The sequence below is a fragment of the Typopeltis vanoorti genome, chromosome 4 (genome assembly GCF_054136105.1).
Source record: "Typopeltis vanoorti isolate ZY-2024b chromosome 4, IOZ_Tvanoo_1.0, whole genome shotgun sequence".
NCBI lineage: Eukaryota > Metazoa > Arthropoda > Arachnida > Uropygi > Thelyphonidae > Typopeltis > Typopeltis vanoorti.
Window position 1 is genome coordinate 33,931,443 of NC_143552.1, and position 22,110 is coordinate 33,953,552.

The following is a 22,110-nucleotide window of genomic DNA, read 5'->3' on the forward strand; positions in this document are numbered from 1 at the left end:
GTTGGTTGGTTCTCAGAGAGATAAAATAAACCCAGAGGCATCAGGTAACACTGAGCCCAGTGGAGTCTAGAGGGTATAATGCTGGATATAGAAACAATGGCATTTATATGCTTTATACTAATGCCAGGAGTATCTGGAATAAGGGAGAGAAATTGATGGTGCAGATAGCATCAGCCTGGCCAAAAATTGGGATCACTGAGACGTGGTTGACAGAAGAGGATATAATAACAGGAATAGAAGTCGCTAGGTACAGCATTTTTCGGCAGGATAGGAGGGGAAAGCGTGGTGGTGGTGGGGTACTGCTTATGATGAGTCATGACCTATGTCCTCTAAGAGTGGAGGCTTTGGAAGGAAGTGAGACAAATGATTTTGAGAGCATGTGGTGTGAGGTAGAGGTAGGCAAGACAGGATATTTAGTGGGGTGTTGCTACAAACCCAGGAGCACAGAGGATGGGGACCAGGAGATGTTTAGACAGTTAAGCTTGGCAAGTGCAAGAAGAATGACTGTTATGGAAGATTTTAACTACAGTAGTATAAATTGGAGAGAGGAAGATGCATGTAGCAATAGGGGAATGGAATTTCTAGAATTCTTGAGGGACAAATGTCTTAGGCAACATATAACAGAGGGAACAAGTGGTTCAAGAGTTTTGGATTTGGTTATAGCATCAGAAGAGTTGATAATAACTGAGATGACATCTCTCCCACCAGTTGGAGAGAGTGATCATATGGTTTTGACTTGGAAAATGAATAGACATGCAGGAGTATGAAAGATCAAAGAGATGGGAACTTATGTGGAATTATAAAGCAGGTGATTATAAATAGTCTTAGACGTCAACTTGGGGAAGTTTCATGGAGGGAGGAATTGGAAGGCTGGGATATCATTAGTGCATGGGAAATTGTGAAAGAATATTTGTTAGCAGCAATGGTAAGTTGTATACCACGAGTGAAGAACAGGACCCAATTTGGAGTAAAGTGAATGACAAACAATATTCAACAGGAATTGCATGTGAAAAAGAGGCTATGGAAGAGATATAAGGAGACAGGTGAAGAGAAGATGCATGAAGAATATAAGACACAGGTGAGAAGAGTGACTAGTGTGGTAAAGAAAGCAAAACTGGAATATGAGAGGAGATCCGCCCTAGGATCCAAAGAAAATCCTAGGGAATTTTTTAGATATGTGGCCAGTAGGAGGAGAAATGACTGTGGAAGAATGACATTGTGAGATAAAAATGGGAATAGAGTGACTGATGCAGATGACATAGTGGAATTGTTCAATGACCACTTTATTGGAGTATTTCATCCTAGAGGAGTCAGTTTTAATGCTAGAGATATAGGGCAGGTTCGAGATTTAGAGTTACAGGAGGAGAGCGTGTTTCAGATACTGAGTACTCTGGATGTCAGTAAAGCTTTGGGACTGGATGGTATTTCACCACGAGTTTTGAGAGAATGTGCTAGGAAACTGACAGTGCCTTTAACCTGGCTTTTCAATGAAAGTCTGGCTGCGGGAAAGGTGCCCACGGAATGGAAGGAAGGTAAGATAGTGCAATTGCATAAGGGTGATAACAGACTGGAAGTGTCTAATTATAGGCCAGTTTGTGTGTCATCAGTAGTTGTTAAGACCTTGGAGAAAGTAGTGAGGGAGTGTACACAGCATTGGGCAGATGAGGGTAATGTTATCTGTGAGAGTCAACATGGATTTGTGAAAGGGTGCTCTTGTTTTAGCAATATGCTAGCCTTTTATAATAAAGTTACAAGAACATTAGATGAGGGAAAGGCATATACTGGAATTTTCTTAGCCTTAGCAAAGGCATTTGACAGGGTGCCACATGATAAGCTGATATTTAAGTTGCAGCACATGGGTCTGGATGTCAGATTGGTCAACTGGATTCAGGATTAGCTGTCTGATAGGTATCAGAGAGTTGTGTATGGTGGAGCAGTTTCAAGGAGGCAGAGGGTTACAAGTGGGGTCCCACAGGGCTCAGTACTAGGAACTATATTGTATCAATGACATTGCCAGTGGATTGCAGGGGGATATTCAGTTGTTTGCAGATGATGCGAAGCTGGAAAGGATTATTAGTAATAGTGCAGATGTGGTAGCCCTGCAGGAGGATTTGAATAAGCTAGATAGATGGGCAAATGAATGGGGGTGTCAGTTTAATGCAGCAAAATGTAAGGTCTTGATTGTTGTGAAACTTCGATGGGATGCTGCATACTCTGTGGGAGGAGTTATACTGGAGGAAGTAGGGGAGACAAGAGATCTGGGGATGATGATTGATAGAAACCTGAAATTTAGGGGACATATTGCAAAGGTGGTGAAGGTAACACAGAGGATTGCTGCAATTATGAGAAGGACACTGACCTGCAGAGATAAAAGGGTTATCATTCCATTGTATACGTCTCTGATCAGACCACACTTAGACTACTCTTCTCAGATTTGATCCCCAGGATTTGAAAGGGATAAATTAACTGTGGGTACAAAGGTACCTTTGTACAAGGTACAAGGGTACAAAGATGGTTTCAGGACTGTACAATTTTGGTTATGAGGATTTGGCTGAGGGAATGTGGACTGCAGAGTTTGGTGGATAGAAGGAGAGGTGAACTGTTGAGAGTTGGTTACAAGGTTGATTGACACTGGGGAGTTCTTTCGCTTGGTTGAACAGCAGGAAGGAGTGGTGACAAGAGGCCAACTTCCAGGGATGGCCTCTTGTATAGATAGGGACAGTCTCTATCTATAACGAAAGAAAACTGTGAGCAAGAGGGTGAGGAGTGGTTTCTTTGCATGGAGGGTGTTGAACCGTGGAATACATTGCCTGATGGAGTGGTGAGAGTGAGAACGGTCAATGAGTTTAAGGAGTGGTATGATAGACTTTGTGTTTCTTAGGGGGGGGGGGACCTCCCCTCGATAAGTCTTGACAGATTTTGTTCTTAGGAAGGACCTCCCACAATGAGTCTTTTGACTCCATGGAGGCCTGAATAATAATAATAATAATTATAAAATAATGGATATTTATTATCCTTCATCTTAAGTATCACTGAAAAAGAAGTAGAGAACTACCATGCTGACATAATAATTGGTATTACTGAAACAGGGAAGACAAAAATGGGCGAGGTTCTAAATAACCATTACAAGATGTTATATGAAGCTAATAATAGGGAAAGGAAGAGGAGCTATAGAAATCAATACTAAATTTGAAAATAATCTTGAATGGCAGTGTCAAATAAATGTGGGCAGACATCAAAATGAGAAATTGGGCCATGACATTTGTTTGTGTCAGTGGTTATTCAGAAGATTCTGCTAAGCAAAAAGAAGAGGGATTTTTACTGATTAGAGACGGTGGCTGATATAAAGGAAAAGATAGGCCTTGCTGGTTATCTAAACAGTGAATCAGAAAGTGAATACCAGTTGCAGAGAAATGTCTTAGGAAAATTTGGATAAAACAGCAGAGTTCAGGATGTGGACTAGTATATTTTTAACATACAATGGTCCAGCATAAAGATATTCACAAATTGACATGGAGAGAAGACAAATAAGTCTCATTGACTGTTATTGTTGATAGCCAAATCTTCATGCTGGTTCAGAATCAAAATTGAGCAGCTTTAAGAGGTGAACTGTAGAATCATATATATGCAAACATTATCTAAGAAAAAAGTTTAAAGACAAGAAACAAACCATGGAGACTTACTGGCAGTTTTGGAATTAAACATTGAGGCATGTGATGAAGTTGTCTGTAAGGATAGAAAAAAAAACAGAACTCATGGACTCAGGAAGTTAGAGGCAGTCATGGAAAAGAAGGTAGTGCATTGAAAGTTTGTAATAATGAAATCAGTATGCACTCAGAATACAGAGAAAAATCTATGAAAGCAATATGGAAAAGTAACTAAACAAAAGTTATGGGAAGATTGGTGAGAGTATAGGTCAGTATCAGGAAGTTGACAAAATGTTCTGGAGGCTATTGAAAAATGCTTAGAAATGGAGGAAGGAGTACTTTAAAAGAAGTCAGAGAGGATAAGGGTGACATAAAAACTGAAGATAAAGATATCCTAAATGTGTGGAGTAATTACTTGGAAAGATTTTTACATGAAACAAATAGTGACAGAACAGTGGTAGAAAATATTCAAGAACAATGCAGTTAGCAGTACATACCACTGTTTGAGATAGGGAAGAAGGGGGGAAAATCAAACCTGTAAAAAGATAACTGGAGTAGACAATATTTAACCATAACTGCTCAAATATGAAGATATATATTTTATTTTACAGTAGCTTCATTGCATATTTCATAAGGCCTGGTTAGAAGGTTAAATTCTAGATGATTGGAGTTGAGCTCTCTCTCTCTAATTAAGAACCTATCTATAAAAGTAAAATTAAAAATCTTACCTGAGTGTTTCAGGTAAGATTTATGCAAGCATACTTGAAATATTAAGAAAAATTGTGTAAAGGAAACTTGGGGGGAGCTGGATTCAGGACAAATAGAGATAGTCAAGATCAGATTTTCACTTTAAGATGAGAAATCATAGAAATATAACAGTGATCTGTATTTAAGTTTTGTACATCAAGAAAAGTCATGTGACAAAATGCCAGGAGCAAAAGTGTTCAAGATGTCACAATTATATGGTGTAAACAAGACACAACATGTAGCTATATATATATATATATATACATACATACATACATACATACATTGCTTGGAAAGAAATCAATGGACCCCATAGTAGTAGTGTGAGGAACAAACAGCTATGGCACCCATAGTAATAATCTTATTAAGGTCCTACCTTAATAAGATGTAGGACCTCCTTTCGCTGTGATGACTTCAGCAGGTTCATAACAATCAATAGGAATTTTGGACCATTCTTCCTGTAGGCATGTAATGAGGTCTTGGAATGTTGTGGGACAGACGTTCCTTGACCTCGCCCAATGTTCCAGTTCATCCTGCAGGTCTTCAATAGGGTTGAGATCAGGGATCTGTGAAGGCCAAGTCAAGTGTGGTGATATTGATGTCCACAAACCACACAGTTGCAGCAGCCTTTGACATTGTGCATTGTCTTGATGAAAGAGACATCAGGAAGCATTGCATTGTCCAGAATGTTCAGATACTTCTTGGAGCTCAATCTTCATGTCACCACAAACAGAGGTCTGTAGGCAAACCAGGAAAAACAGGACCATACCACCACATTGCCACCTTCGAATTTCATAGTTGGAGTTAAGCACTCTGGTAAGAGACGTTCACAGGCTATCCTCCATACCCACACCTGTCCATCTGGTTGGTAGAGGGTAGAGTGATTGGTCACTTTTCAACAGTTTTCCATGCTTCTACGTTCAGCTGCACATGCTCTTTGCACCACTGAATGTTGGTTCAGATAACAGAGCTTGCATATTGTGATACTTCCATGGAGACCCACATTGTAAGCCTCAATTCTGAATTTTTTTGTGCAGATTTGTGTTCCAGTCAATGTCTGGAACTCTGCATTCAATGTGTTGATTGACGAATGCGTATTTTATATATTATCCTTCATAGCACCCTCAGATCATATTCAGTGATTCATTAAAGCAGATAGCACGTCGACTCCCAACACTTCCATCTCAGTATGGTATCACTAATTGTTAACTGGGGTGGCCCAATTTGTCAACAGTTTGCCAAACAGAATGGCGTGCAACATAAAATCCAATCACAACGCCTCTTCCAAACTCCATGAGTGGCCATTTCACCTGGACTCAGTTGCACTGATTTGAGAGCATCGTGTTCTCCAATTTATATCAGCTACAAATATGACTCATTACATGACACAACGCACCTTGTCCATAGGGATGTTTGTTCTTTCCAGGCAGTGTAGTTTGTTTGAGTTGAGTCAGCAGTTAGAACTGAAGGAAGTACAGGAAGATGTTTTGATGTAAAATCAATTATGAGACAAGAGTGCATCTATCTGCATTGTTTTTCATCATACATATGGATGACATCATGAAGGAAAGTGGCATTAGCCTGATATCAGAATTGCAGATGTTAATTTCAGCTCTTTACGTAATGCAGTTGAAGTTACACTAAACTAGTTATATATACATATACAAGATTGTTCAAATCAATTTTACCTTATGGATCTCAGAGATGAGTTAAAAATAAAGCAGTTGATCAAAGACTGGAGACCACAGATATGAGAATTGGGAGAAAAATTAGGGGAGTGAACATTTATCTTCTCAGATAACCAGATCTATACACAATAGTCCAGATGAGGCCATATCTAGGCCTTGTAGGTATAATAACTCTGCATGTCAGCAAGTTCTTCGATAACCAGGTAATTACCCTATATATATATATATATATATCCCTTTGATAACCCTATGAGATGTTTTAGCCACTTTTGCAATATGCCTTCTGAACTTTATCTCACAATCTACTAGTATCCCAAATATATCCCTTCAATAACCCTATGAGATGTTTTAGCCACTTTTGCAATATGCCTTCTGAACTTTATCTCACAATCTACTAGTATCTCAAAATCCCTAGTTTCATCAGAATTCCTTTCCACAGCTGGCCTGGTTGGCCAAATGTTAGTGTATCCACTTTCCAACTAATAGGCTGTGAGTTTGATTCTCATCATGGGCATGGATGTTAGTGATAGTCTTTAGGTGGAAGATGAATTTTATTGCCCAGTGTGAGACCACTATTCTGCTTATTGGTGGCTCAAAGCAGCTTGAAAAGTTCCAGAGTAGGGTTTCCAGCTTATGCAAAACAAAACAAAAATTGATAATGACTCACATGCTGAACTATTTTCCTTGAGGACACTTTGTGCTCGACTTTTCTAAGGCCTCTGACAGAGTTCTATGTGATATTCTATCCGATGCCTTTGCAAAGTCTAGTGGTATCATCATTTAGCTATTTGCTTTATCTAACTCATGTCAGTTAATAAAAAAGTGAGAAAATTATGGAGGCATTATCTAGACTTCGTCGTCCTATTCTTGAATTTTGTCCTTAACCACATTCTCTAATAACTTGACCACTACTCATGAGATGCTGATTGGTTGATACTTTTCTGCTTCACTCTTGGAAGAGCTTTCTTTATGCAGTGGAACTATTTTTCTTGTGTGCATACTTCCTTGGAACCCAAAATCCATCCATACCTGAGACAAACAGAGGCACTGTCAATTCCCTGCCAAGCTTATATAGTATCTAATCCACAGCTATATTCACTTCAAGATTCTGTAATATCCTGTGCACCACCAGTTTATTGATCTCTTTTTCCACATCAGTTCCTGTCCCCTCCACTATGGTGGTGGGAGGGATCTCTCCAGTGTGATGGTACTGGTCTTTTTCATCCACATGATTTTCTTCCTGTATTCTTCACTCTACCTGTGAGTCTTTTTATTTTACTGCATGCAAAGGGTTTGTAAAACCCTTTGCACTGCTTTAACCCACCATCAGGACGTATATATATATATATACGTCCAGATAAATCTGGATAAGATTCTGTAACACTTATTGAATAATATGGATAAGAAGTGCAAGTTGGTCTCGCTATTTCATCCACCTCGGCCTGTAGAGAGGTTAATCAAAAGTATAGATATTCTCAGACTCTGATGAGGCAATAAAGATCATGAAAACAAAGACTATAAGAGCAAAACAGAAATACCTTGAGTGTGTGGGAGATGAACCAATGTACTCCTCCTCTTCCATGGTAAAATTTGATTCGCTAATGGTCAACTCATCTCCTATCAGAATGCAGTTAATTATGTGACAGTGCATTACACAAGCACTTATAACTGCCATTCCTAAAACATTTATTGATTTTCGCTTTACCCTAAACTATGGTGGAATGATTGCACAGCAGCCAAGGAAGCTCAGAACAAAGCTTGGAGTATCTTCCACAAATACTTCACTGCAACAACAAACCTGAATAGTTTTAAGTGCACATGCCTGAGTAAGATATATTTCATCATCAGTCGAAAGTAATCCTGGATCCAATACGCAACCTCTATAACAAGATCATTCACTTTCAAAGAAGTCTGGGATAAAATCCAGAAGATGAAGGGAAGAGGTGTGGCTATTAAATAATGAGATTGGTTGCAAAAATGTGGTTTATCATTACAATTGTATAGCTTAATAGTTATCCCCTTCAACATACTCCCCTCCTCTATCTATACACCGTTGCATATGAATTTTCCACTGTTGGAAGCAGTGCTGCAAGTCGTCAGGTGTCATCTGCTTCAGTAGTGCTGCTGTTTTCTATTTTACCTCATCAACTGACTAAAAATAGGTGTCCTTCAATGCAGATTTCAACTTTGGAAAAAGGTAAAAGTCGCATGGAGCTAAGTCCAGCAAGTATGGTGGATGGTCCAACACTGGGATCTTCTTATCAGCCAGATACTGCTTTACAGACAGTGCACTGTGGGCTGGAGTGTTGTCATGATGGAGAATCCAAGCATTGCTCTTTCAAAGATTGGGTCTCTTCCTCACTCGTTCTCTCAGCTTGGCCAGAACCTCAAGGTAATAATGTTGGTTAATTGTCTGATCCTCTGGTACCCATGCAACCATTACCACGGCATTGATATATATATATATATATATATATATATATTAAAAAAAAAATAATAATAATCAGCATTTCCTTCAGTTTTGACTTGCTCATTCTTGCTTATTTCATTCTCAGTGACGTGGGAGTTTTCCAGTATTGGACCATCCACCTTACTAGCCGGACTTAGCTCCATGCGACATTTACCTTTTTCCAAAGTTGAAATCTGCATTGAAGGGCACCCATTTTCAGTCAGTAGATGAGGTAAAGGAGAAAACGGCAGCTCTACTGAAGCAGATAACATTCTTGGTGACAGAGTTTTCCAGTGCATCAATTGTCTCTTTGTTTCTGGATCGTACTTGAAAATCCACGTCCCATTGTATGTTATGATCTTCTCCTGCAAATCTGGCTCTACTGTCAGCCGTTCCATGATGTCATTGCAAATTTGTTTCTGGATTTATTCTGGCAAAGTGACTTCACATTGTTTCTTTTATAACTGCATACAGACTAACTACGAGTGACAGTAAACAATGCTTATCTCTACTGCATCTAGAACCTTCAAGGTTATTCACAGCATTAGTGCATCCAACTATTATGAGCACACGATTCACAGCACACCTTATCTTGTTATTTAATAGCCAAACTTCGTTGCTCCCCCCATGCACTTTTGATCCTTGAAATGGGTGTAACTTGAACTGAAATGTAAGCCATGGTAATTAAACTTGATATGGATTTTATTTGCATAGTTTTTTTTTTTTTTAATAATTAATTCATGAGCTTTGTTAAAGTTATTTTATTAGAACCTTAATGTATTTAGACCATGTCACTCTATATCAGGTGTGTAGTTCACACATTCTCACTGCTAAATGTTCTGGTTTTTGTTCTAGTTTAGTTTGAAAGTCATACTGAAAATGCTCTTGACACTAGGGTGAAAATTCTATGCTAATAAAAATTTACGTACGTAAATCCTTATTAAGTTTAATTAATAATAGATGTATACAATTGTCAATACTAGAGCAAGCACTGACACTCTTTGGGAGGTTTTTGCCAACACATCAGCAATATTTTCTTATCCCCCAGAGTTTCGTGCCTGAAAGTGTAAAGTAAATAAAAAATAAATTCTGTTCTCTTTGAGCAGGATGGAACACTACAAGTCATTCACCAAACAAGAAATGAAAGCTGTTTTGTATAAATGCATGTTATTTGGTCCAACAGCAGATGGCTGTTAGACCAGATAGCATACATTATCAAATATAAACTCCTCTACCTATTCAATAGAATCTTCTGTGAGAATGTGTTTCCAGATATCTGGCTGGAAATTGTTCTTGCCTTTCCTAACCCAAGGAAATATCAAAATCCCCAGTAAACTATTGACCAATTGATCTGACCAGCAGCTTGCGTAAGATTCTGGAAAACATGTTTAACTCATCTTTTATGATTTTTGGACAGAACAATTTTTTTCCATGGCAAAATCTGGTTTCTGCAAATTTATTCAACAGCCAGATGAGATGATCAGATCTGACTGGAAGCATTCATTAGCAATGCCATCCTAAAATTATCACTTAGTATGTTTTCTTTAATATGGAGAAAGCATATGACACTGCTTGGAGATTTGGAATATTGAATGACTTAACTTTGGTCTCAGATGAAATTTCCCCCTTTTTATCAAGAACTTTTTTTTTATCCAACTGTGAATCTTCCAAGTCTGAGCTGGAACCACTATCTTTTGAATGTATGCTCAAGAAGAGAGACTACCAAAAGGTTCAGTTTTGTGTGTCACACCTTTCGCATTCAAGGTTATGCTAATAATCAAACACCTTCCCCAGACTGTAAGTAATACACTTAATGTCGATGCCTTTACTATCTTGTCATTCATGTAATATGAGGATCATAGAAAGACAGCTTCAGCAAGCTATTGACCATCTATCAAAATGGGTGTTTGCAAATGGATTTGGGGTTTTCCTAGCAGAAGACAGTTTGTGTGCATTTTTGCCATGGATGTGATCTTCATTCTTATCCAGAAACTTGGACTAGGACTGACTTCAGTCTCATTTGCACAAGAAGCCAAGTTTGTGGGACTTATATTTTGAAAAGAAACTTAGTTTCCTTCCATTTATATGCCGGTTTCAAGATAAGTGCCACAAAGCAATAAATACTCTTTGCATCCTCTCTTCTATCTGGAGTGTTGACAGATGTTCCTGGCAATTGTTGGATCCTATCCACCATCGAGCTGTAAGAATTTGCAACTGGAGCATTTCAAACTTTACCAATCTCTAGTCTTTACAGTGAGGCAAACAAACTACCCTTGTTTGTCATTTTGACATCAGCAACTGTCTCTTCTATATGCTACCAAAACAAAATCCCTGCCAGATCATTTCACATGGCCATCTGTTTTTTGCCCATGGTGGGAGAATCTGTGTATCACTCTTTGCTTTGTGAACAAAGCTTATAATCTCTTGTTATTAGGATAGACAATATTGCACAGATGCCATCAAATACATTGCTATCATGGCATTCATATAAACCACTATGTGCTTTTTTTTTTTCTGGGTTATCCCTCCCATTGTCTATCAGAAGCTCTTTCAAAACATAAAATGGAAGACACTGATTTTGTATATATCTACACAGATGGTTCAAAATCAGACACACTAGTGGAATCTGCTATCTTTCCATTCATTCTCTTTTATTACTTTCAGCAACTGTCATGTCCTTCAAATCATTTGCACCTGCTAAAATGATCAACTCTTTTACTTTGCTTTTCTGCATCCTAACAGTTTTGCTAACATTGTTAATCTTTGAATATGGGAAGCACTCCTCTTATCATGGATATAATAGAGCTACAACATACCTACCTGCATGTGCAAACTTGTTACTTATAGGTGACTAATATTATAAGCTCTTGATTACTTTTAAACATATATATTGTTTAACTGGTTTAAAATAATAAAGGAGATTTGCTATCCTCCTTTAAAAAATTGCATTTTATTTTTTAAAAATTTGAATACAAATAAATAGGACAAAAAGAAATTGTGTCAAAAAGTTTAATACGTGCAGTTATTTTTATTTATTTATTTATTTTTGAAACTTCTGAATAAATGAATGTTTGTGAAATGTATATTCGGATAACTGTTGCGTTTCATTTGCTTGTTGGCAAATGAAGATGATGTTTTTTAATATTAGCATTACTAAGTGCAACTTATTTTATTTGTTGGTCTAAGCTTGTTGCATTTGCAATGTTTAGGCTTGTAAATTGATTTTTTTGTACTTGGTTTCCACTATTAACTTATTAATTTTCCTATTGTTTTTGAGTTCATTTTTTTATTTTTATTTTCTTAAATTTTGTTTTATTAACTATTTTCTATTGTTTTTATTTCACATCATTTGTTGTATTTTTAGTTTCTGTTCTGGTTTCATGTTGAACTACAGAATTTATAGATTCTTTTGTTAATCTTAATTTTTATATGTTGTTATTGAATGTAAAACATAATTAAATTTTAGACACTGATCTTTTACTTTTAAATTACTGTTAACTATTATTCCTAGGGATTTAAATACTGTTACTAAAAAAAAAAAAAAAACCATTTTATTGCTTCCTTTGCAATTCCCATGCTCTTTGTTTTCTCTGTTGATATTCTATTGTAGATTAAATGATTGAGAGGCCATCTTTTATGAAATTTTTGTGTAATAAATTCAAGTAATACTGTATCATTTGCTTATCTGAGAAAGTATAAATCCCTTTCTGGTTTTTATTCTTTTTTAAATTACTATTTTATTCAGAATTATTGCAAATGAAGATGGGATTAAATTTCTCCAAATTCTTTGCTTGTAGGAATTTCCTGCCTATTTGTACTGATATAGTTTAAATATATCTTAAGTCATTTTAGTGTTGGTATTACTTCCAAGCCTCCAAGGAGTCCAAACTCATCATGCAAGGTTGAACACTCACAGACCACGATAACTATCATCTTTCCCTTGAATACATTCAGTGTTGGAGCACTTACCACACTCTGACAATACATTCTACTCATTAACCACCAGCCAAGCAAGAAATCTTTTTCACTTCCTTACTCATTTGACCTTTGTACAGTTCCCATGAATTGACTTCTCGTTCTTTCATCACCCATTATCCTATGGAGTAATTCCCCTGTATCTATGTGATAGCTTTCTCTCAACAGCTTCTCAGTATGTCTCAGTCATATCATCCCTCCTCTTTCTCCTATTTACTAAGCTCTAAGATCACATTTCCTTGTCCTCGTACTCAATATTCCTGAGAGAGTCAGTTATTTGCCCCTGCACTCTTTCCAAAGTTGCCTTATCAACAATATAGCCAGATCTTTGCATGGAAACCCAAATGAGGCCTAATTAGTGCCTTATGAAGTGGAACTATTACCTCCTCATCTGTACATGTCAGCATTCTTTGCATTATAGCAGCAATTTTCTAGGTAACCCTTACAGTGGGTAACTTTTGCAACATACCCCCCCCCCTGAAAACTTCACTTTCCTATTCACCAAGATTAATAGATCCCTTGCCTCATTTACCTCCTGAAACAAAGTTCCTTTAGTATGATAAACCTTATTCTATCTTCTCAGGCCAAACTGCATAACTTGACACTAAGCAACATTGAAATGATATCCCCATTTTCAGCCCAAAGCACCAACCTATTCAAATTCTCTTGTACCAACAACACATTGGAACTTCTTAACGTTGCTCTTCATAGGAGCTGCATGTCAAAAAGAGGCTATGAAAGAGATATAAGGAAACAGGTGAAGAGAAGATGTATGAAGAATATAAGACACAGGCCAGGAGAGTGACTAGTATGGTAAGGAAGGTGAAACTGGAATACGAGAAGAGATTGGCCCTAAGATCCAAAGAAAATCCTAGGGAATTTTTTAGCTATGTGGCCAGTAAGAGGAGAAATGATTGTGGAAGAATAACATTGTGGGATAAAAATGGGAACAGAGTGACTGATGCAGAGGACATAGTGGAATTGTTCAATGAACACTTTATTGGTGTATTTCATCCTGGAGGAGAACGTGTTTCAAATACTGAGTACTCTGGATGTCAGTAAAGCTGTGAGACTGGATGGTATTTCATCACGAGTTTTGAGAGAATGTGCCAAGGAACTGACAGCTCCTTGGACCTGGCATTTCAATGAAAGTCTGGCTATGGGAAAGGTGCCCAGGGAATGGAAGGAAGGTAAGATAGTGCCATTGCATAAGAGCGGTAGCAGACTGGAAGTGTCTAATTATAGGCCAGTTTGTGTGTCATCAGTAGTTAAGATCTTGGAGAAATTAGTCAGGGACCGTATACAACATTGGGCAGATGAGGGTAATGTTATCTGTGAGAGTCAACATGGATTTGTGAGGGGGTGCCCTTGTTTTAGTAATATGCTAGCCTTTTATAATGAAGTTACAAGCGTCACTGCCATTTTCTTGGATTTAACAAAGACATTTGACAGGGTGCCACATGATACACTGATATTTAAGTTGCAGCACATGGGTTTGGATGTCAGGTTGGTCAACTGGATTCAGGATTGGCTGTCTGATAGATATCAGAGAGTTGTGTATGGTGGGGCAGTTTCAAGGAGTCAGAGGGTTACAAGTGGGGGGTCCCACAGGGCTCAGTACTTGGACCTATATTGTTTAACCTTTATATCAATGACATTGTCCGTGGATTGCAGGGGGGGGGGATATTCAGTTGTTTGCAGATGATGTGAAGCTTTGAAGGGTTATTAGTAATAGTGCAGATGTGGTAGTCCTGCAAGAGAATTTGAATAAGCTAGACAAATGAGCAAATAAATGGGGGTGTCGGTTTAATGCAGCAAAATGTAAGGTCTTGGTTTGGGACACTTCATACTCTATTAGAGGAGTTGTACTGGAGGAAGTAGTGGGAGACAAGAGATCTGGGGTCAATGATTGATAGAAACCTGAAATTCAGGGGACATATTTCAAAGGTGGTGAAGGTAACACACAGGATTGCTGCAATACTGAGAAGGATGCTGACCTGCAGAGATAAGAGTTATCATTCCATTGTATAATACCCTGATCAGACTACACTTAAACTATTGTTCTCAAATTTGGTCATCAGGATTTGAAGGGGATAAATCAACTGTGGGAAGTGTACAGAGGTGGATAACAAACACGGTTTCGTAACTGTAAAATGTTTTTTTTTTTCTTTTTTCACATTGATTAATGTTACATTGGACATCTGCCTCAGACAAGGTTGTAATGCTGTTTAGATTATTACAAATAATGAATCTTCAATTGAACATAAGAATAAAGGCAATCTGTCTATTTAGTGAATTTTCAATTTGAGCTGTGTGCAGTAGTGAACTTAAAATAACATATCACTCTTTGGTTGGGACTATTTAGTACTGCCTGAATTCTATAAAATGCAAATTAATTACCTGTTTGTTGCATATTTATTGATAAATTAAAAAATAGTCACTTAGATGTATTTATTTCTGTACAGCTTTTGAAATCACATATTTTAAGAGATTAACCAATGAGGGATTTTTTTTTAGCTACAAGAATTTTATGCCCTTTATCTTTGTCATATTTGTTTGTTTCTAACTTTAATTTCAAACATACATGAAAATAACATATCCCTTTCCCCCCCCCACTTGTGTCAAATGTTTTGAAGTATTTTTATCAAGGTTCATATTCCTACTGTGTCTTGTAACATTCATTTTATTGATCTTTACTAAAAAAAAAATCATAATAAAAAATAAATAAAAAAAGCAATCTGGTGCTTAATTGTGTTTTATGATGGCAGTTTTCGGAAACAGTTTTTTTTTTTTTTTTCCCAAAATATGCGAGCTCATGAGGAAAAAATTCATTTTCAAATAACATTTTAAAAGAAAAATTATGTTACATCTGTTTGGGTACAATTTAAAACAAAGATAACACTCACCAACAAGGTGGTACTGTACATTTAAAAAACTATGCTTAATGTTCTTGATCTAGTTCTTTGCAGCGAAGCTTTAACTTATAACACAATGATATTGGCATTTTTTGTGGCCAATTATAATTTTTTGTGGTCTCACTTGGGCAAAGGAGGCCCACTTGTTTTCCTGATATGCAATAAACGCTGTGCTGAATAACAACAAAATTCTGTTATCAGTCTAGGTAAAAATCACCTATGGAAATAAAAAGATGCTGTCCAGCACAGCAAGAGGCAGGAAGGTCAGCCGTAGCTGCAGTCATTATTGCAATTTTTTGGCTTCTTTTGGCACGAGGTCAGAAAAGAGACAAAATTTCAAACTCCAACCTTTACCTGGGGTCAGGTTACTTGCGAAGCAATGGGCGGTGAAAAACACATTTCACTGAGATCTATAGTCTTTACATTTTTTTTCCTTTTTTGCTTATTTTGTTTTTTAAAATTTGCATTCACTGGCAACATAAGCCAGCCGGTTGTCTGGTCCTCTCGAAACTCACGATCGTCCAACAAATACACTGCACGTGCTACAAATAGCTATGTTACACAGGATTCATACAAGATACACCACTTTTCTGGAGGCTGTTCTGTCTTCTGACTGATGCACGCCCCCGGAGCGCTGGAAGTGTTAAGTCTCTACATTTCACTGCTGTTCTGTTAATTAACCATTAGCGAGGTCTGCAAAAAAGCAAAAATAAATTTTGGTTACATAATCAGAAGTAAATTTATATGATTTTGTGCTAAAGTCTTAATTCTTATAAAAAGAAAAATAACTATAGAAATCATTACCAATTATTTGTTAGTTTTTAACAGATTTCTTTCTAAGAATAACACCAGCACCACCAACAAAAATTTATTTCATCTTCTATTAATATATTAGGTTCAGTAGTCTGTCACATCCAAATAACCAAGCTTTTCATTGACTAATCATGTAGTACCAGCTTCTAATCATGACTTGTCAGCATCCTTATCACCAGGGGCGGCTCGTGCATAGGCACTGAGGAACTGCAGCACCCCCAATTTTTCTCGATATATAAATATATTTATTAATTTATTTATATTTGCTTGTAGTATTTAATTTTATCATCAAATCCCATACAATTCTCTTATTTTGTATAAAAAATAACAAAATTTTTTGCATCTTGCAGCACTTAGGAGGGCGAAGGATGCTAGCAGCACTGTGTTTACCACAGTGTCATATTGCTAGTATTTGCTACACGTGCAAGCATATGCATGTCATAGTGAGATGCGAGCTATTAGCATAATGTGGCACTGTCTGTCATGCCGTTCCACTGTTGTTTATATGCAGTTTGCACCAGTAGTAGTGTTCATAGTGCTTATTGTGTTTACTCCGTCTCTTTATATATTTGGGCATTACAATTAAAGACATAATATTTGTTATAGTTTTTATTTTAGAACATTATTGGGGTTATGATAATGGATTTTATTTTTAAGTAATTTTGAATTATACTAAACTGTATAATTTTACCGATAATAAACAATATTTTTTCATGTTTAATTTTTACTATAATTTTGATATTTTGTCCAAACACGTATACACTGTACTTACAGTGTGTGTATGTATATTTCGAAAGTTGCAGCACTGCCACTGCAATCTATGTCATTTTCACAACTCTTGCACTCTGTCCTACTACTTAAAAAAAAAAAAAAAAAAATTAAATCAACAACTTTCCCTCTGAGCAGAAATCCATTACATTCAACATCTATACAAATGGGCAGAACTGCCATTTGTATAGATCTAAAATTCATTTCCTACTCTGTTTCAGTATTTCCCCACTCTTTTACTTAGTAAAATAAAGCAAATTCTAAATAAGATAAGCATCTTTTTATTTTGTAGGATTTCCTCATCAACAATGGTAAAAAGATGGCTAAATTTACATACAATGTTCCATGTTCTGATTGAGGTTTTATACAGTAGTTTGACCTTAACCTTAGTTGTTTTTGTCCTCATAGTAGCAGTGTACAGTGCAGCTTTTGCTTTGTGCTTGTAGAACTTCAGTCCTCTGTTCATTCCTTCTACCTACATGTGGAGATCCCAAATTTCATCTGCCTTTTGGAGTGCATTTCCATTAATACAGTACATGGTCTTGCACTTATTAAATTCTTTCCAAGTTAAGATTATATTAAAGGGATCTTGACATAGCATCATTCCTTGCCAACTCTCTAATCAACAAAATGAATATTTCCTCTCAGTGAATGAACAAGAAATATCATTAACAAATAAGCTGAATGGCAGTATCCCAAGAACATTCTGCAGTATGCCACTAGCTACCTTCCTTTTCAGGGACATTGATGGCACATCTTTCAGATGTGCCATCTCTTGTCCATTTTCACCTCCCTCAATTTGTCATATGCATTTGACAAATCCAGAGTTTGCTTTGTGACAAGTGTTCTGATAAAGTGCAAGTAAATTGCTTAAGCAAATCTCATCCTTTTCAAACCCATCCTGATAATCCTATCTATCCACCCCAAATCTTCTTCTATTCTGCAGGTATACAGGCTGATTCTATAATTAGAATGATCTATCTCAGCACAACTTTTATGCAGTGGCACTATCTTTCTCATCTTTTACTCCTTTGGGACCTTACCTGTTGCAAGACTTATTAAACAGCCATGTCAAATGAACAGTCAGTCAACTTTTTTGTGCACTGCCTAAAATATATATAGTGATGTATCATCCAACCATCCTTGTACAGCTTTATTAACACCTACAGACAAGCACCTTGCACACCTTTGGTTTATTCACTTTAGTCTTTGTGGCAGTTGCTGTGAGGATGTTTAATATTTACTATTTGGTTGGAAAGACTGGTTCAAATCTCATCTAAGACACAAGTAATGCTTATGAGGACTGTCTACTGAAGGCAAGTTAGACAGTTCATACGAAATTTTTTACCCTGTGAAACATGCAAGCTATCCCCAAAGAACATGTGCAATTAACAGACACAATATATTGGCCTCACAGCTTTAATCACTTTGGCTGTAGTTTGCACCATCCAACATTGGTATAAAAGACACTGATAAAGCTGTCATTAAATAATTCTACTACATTCTCTATAGTGGTCACTTTATCAGCATCATCCTCCCACTTGCATGCCACATAACTCCTTTGGCCTGACTGTCCAATCTCTTTTAATACTACTTACTTTCTTTACATCTTATACTTCTCATTGCAGGCAATTGCAAGTGACAAATCACAATGCTGTGTTGTGATTTGTCACTCATTTATCTGCATGAGATGTATTTTAATTAATTCCCATGGTACTGATGAAAAATGGCAGTTGGGATTTCAATAATTCACTTACCTTATAATTCCACACATCATTTTTTTCATTTAGCTGAAGCTTTCTCCTATCTAGATGTTTCCAAGTCAACTCTTCACGAGTACTTAACTAACTAATGGCAGTGTTAATAAATATCTTATTCACAACTAAATCCAGTGAGGCTTCCAAATCTAAAACATTGTGCTGCTTACATCACATACTACCTAAGGTGGTTATCCTTTAAAAATTCTAGAAATTCTCTAGGAGCAGAATCTTTCCTCTATCCATATCTCATAATTTAGGATCATCCTCTTTTTATCTAACCACTGATTTGTTTAAACAGTTTACAATCACTCGCTGTTGTATTTCCAGAGAAGGGGAACAACATCAGGTAGCGGTGAGCCCAGTGGAGTCTAGAGGGGATAATGCTGGGTATAGAAATAGGCATTTTGATGCTTTATACTAATGCCAGGAGAATCCAGAATAAAGGAGAGGAATTGGTGCTGCTGATAGCATCAGTCTGGATAAATATTATTGGGATCACTGAGACGTGGTTGACAGAAGAGGATATAATAACAGGAATAGAAGTAGCAGGATACAGCATTTTTCAGCAGGATGGAAAGGGAAAGCGTGGATACTGCTCATGATAACGACTTATGTGCTGTAAGAGTGGAGGCTTTGGAAGGCAGTGACACTGATTTTGAAAGCATATAGTGTGAGGTAGAGGTGGGCAAGATAGGATATTTAGTGGGGTGTTGCTATAAAACCAAGGAGCACAGAGGGTGGGAACCAGGAGATGTTTAGACAGTTGAGCTTGTCTAGTGCAAGAAGAATGATTGTTATGGGAGATTCTAACTACAGCAGTATAAATTGGAGAGAGGAAGAAGCATGTAGCAATAAGGGAATGGAATTTCAAGAATTATTGAGGGACAAATATCTTAGGCAACATGTAATAGAGGGAACAAGAGGTTCAAGAGTTTTGGATTTGGTCATAGCATCAGAAGAGCTGATAATAAGTGAGTAGATGACATCTCTCCCACCATTTGGAGAGAGAGTGACCATGTGGTTTTGACTTGGAAGATGAATAGACATGCAGGAGTATCAAAGAGACGGGAATGCATCAATTATAAGGCAGGTGATTACAATAGTCTAGACATCAACTTGGGGAAGTTTCATGGAGGGAGGAATTGGAAGGCTGAGATATCATTAGTGCTTGGGAAATTGTGAAGGAATATTTGTTAGCAGCAATAGTGAGCTGTATTCCACAAGTGAATACAATTTGGTGTAAAGTGGATGACAAACAATATAAGGTGACAGGTGAAGAGCAGATGCATGAAGAATATAAGACACAGCCCAGGAGAGTGATTAGTATGGTAAGGAATTTAAAACTAGAATATGAGAAGAGATTGGCCCTAAGATCAAAAGAAAATCCTGGGGAATTTTTTAGCTATGTGGCCAGTAGGAGAAGAAATGATTGTGGAAGAATGACATTGTGAAATAAAAATGAGAATAGAGTGACTGATGCAGAGGACATAGTGGAATTGTTCAATGAACACTTTATTGGTGTATTTCATCCTGGAGGAGTAAATTTTAATACTAGAGGGATAGGGCAGATTCGAGGTTAGGTGCAGGAGGAGAATGTGTTCCAAATACTGAGTACTCTGGATGTTAGTAAAGTCGTGGAACTGAATGATATTTCACCACGAGTTTTGAGAGAATGTGCTAAGGAACTGACAGCTCCTTTGACCTGGCTTTTCAATGAAAGTCTGGCTACAGGAAAGGTGCCCAGGGAACGGAAGGAAGGTAAGATAGTGCCATAGCATAAGGGCGGTAGCAGACTGGAAGTGTCTAATTATAGGCCAGTTTGTGTGTCATCAGTAGTTGTTAAAATCTTGTTGAAATTATTTAGGGACGATATACAACATTGGGCAGATGAGGGTAATGTTATCTGTGAGAGTCAACATGGATTTGTGAGGGGACGCTCTTGTTTTAGTAATATGCTAGCCTTTTATAATAAAGTTACAAGAGCAGTAGATGAGGGAAAGGCATATACTGCCATTTTCTTGGATTTAGCGAAGGCATTTGACAGGGTGACACATGATAAGCTGATATTTAAGTTGCAGCACATGGGTTTGGATGTCAGGTTGGTCAACTGGATTCAGGATTGGCTATCTGATAGGTATCAGAGAGTTGTGTATGGTGGGGCAGTTTGTTGGATCCCACTTGAAACCCCAGTCAGAGGGTTACAAGTGGGGTCCCACAGGGCTCAGTACTGGGACCTATATTGTTTAACCTTTATATCAATGACATTGTCAGTGAATTGCAGGGGAATGTTCAGTTGTTTGTGGATGATGTGAAGCTGGGAAGGGTTATTAGTAATAGTGCAGATGTGGTAGTCATGGAAGAGGATTTGAATAAGCTAGACAGATGGACAAATGAATGGTGATGTCGGTTTAATGCAGCAAAATGTAAGGTCTTGAGGTTTGGGACGCATCGATGGAACACTGCATATTCTATTGGACGATGTATACTAGAGGAAGTAGGGGAGAAAAGAGATCTGGGGTTGATGATTGATAGAAACCTGAAATTCAACGGACATGTTGCAAAGGTGGTGAAGGTAACACAAAGGATCGCTGCAATAATGAGAAGGATGCTGACCTGCAGAAATAAGAGTTATCATTCCGTTGTATAATACCCTGATCAGACCACACTTAGACTATTGTTCTCAGATTTGGTCTCCAGGATTTGAAGGGGATAAATCAACTGTGGAAAGGGTACAGAGGTGGATAACAAAAGACAGTTTAAGGACTGTACAATGTTAGTTATGAGGATCAGCTAAGGAAATGTGGACTGCAGAGTTTGGTGGATAGGTGATATGATTGAGACTTTTAAACTGTGAGAAGTGGTTACAGGGTTGCACTGGGGAGTTCTTTTGCTTGGTTGAACAGCGGGAAGTTACGAAAGGAAACTGTGAGCATGAGGGTGAGGAATGGTTTCTTTGCATGGAGAGTGGTTGAACCGTGGAATGCATTGCATAATAGAGTGGTGAGAGCGAGAACGGTCAATGAGTGTAAGGAGTGGTATGATAGAATTTCTGTTTCTTGGGAGGGACCTCTCACATTGAGTCTTGATAGACTTGTGTTTCCTAGGAAGGACATCCTGCAATGAGTCTTTTGACTCCTTGGAGGCCTAAATAATAATAATAATTATAACTATAGTCTGTTAAACTTGATGTTCTTGCACAGATGTCTAAATCTGTTTAAACATCTTTACACAAATTTGTTTATGGAAAACTTATTGTTAGCTGTTAAATTGGAAAAAAAATATAAATATCATTATGTTGATCTAATTTTATCATCAAAATAATATTCTGTTGTAAGGAAAATGCAGTAG

General features: G+C 37.4%; 1 protein-coding gene across 3 annotated transcripts in view; it reads right to left on the reverse strand.

The window, feature by feature from the left end:
- Positions 1-14,894: 14,894 nt before the first annotated feature.
- LOC150107214 (roundabout homolog 1-like) overlaps positions 14,895-22,110 on the reverse strand; it is a 742,051-nt gene continuing 734,835 nt past the window's right edge. For 2 of the 3 annotated variants that reach the window (XM_090391072.1, XM_090391070.1), the window contains one exon: positions 14,896-16,114. In XM_090391072.1, coding sequence (XP_090247198.1) covers positions 16,098-16,114 — 17 coding nt within the window. In that variant the 3' untranslated portion in view covers positions 14,896-16,097. Of the gene's footprint in view, positions 16,115-22,110 lie in introns of all 3 variants that reach the window. The other variant, XM_090391071.1, reaches the window with a different exon arrangement.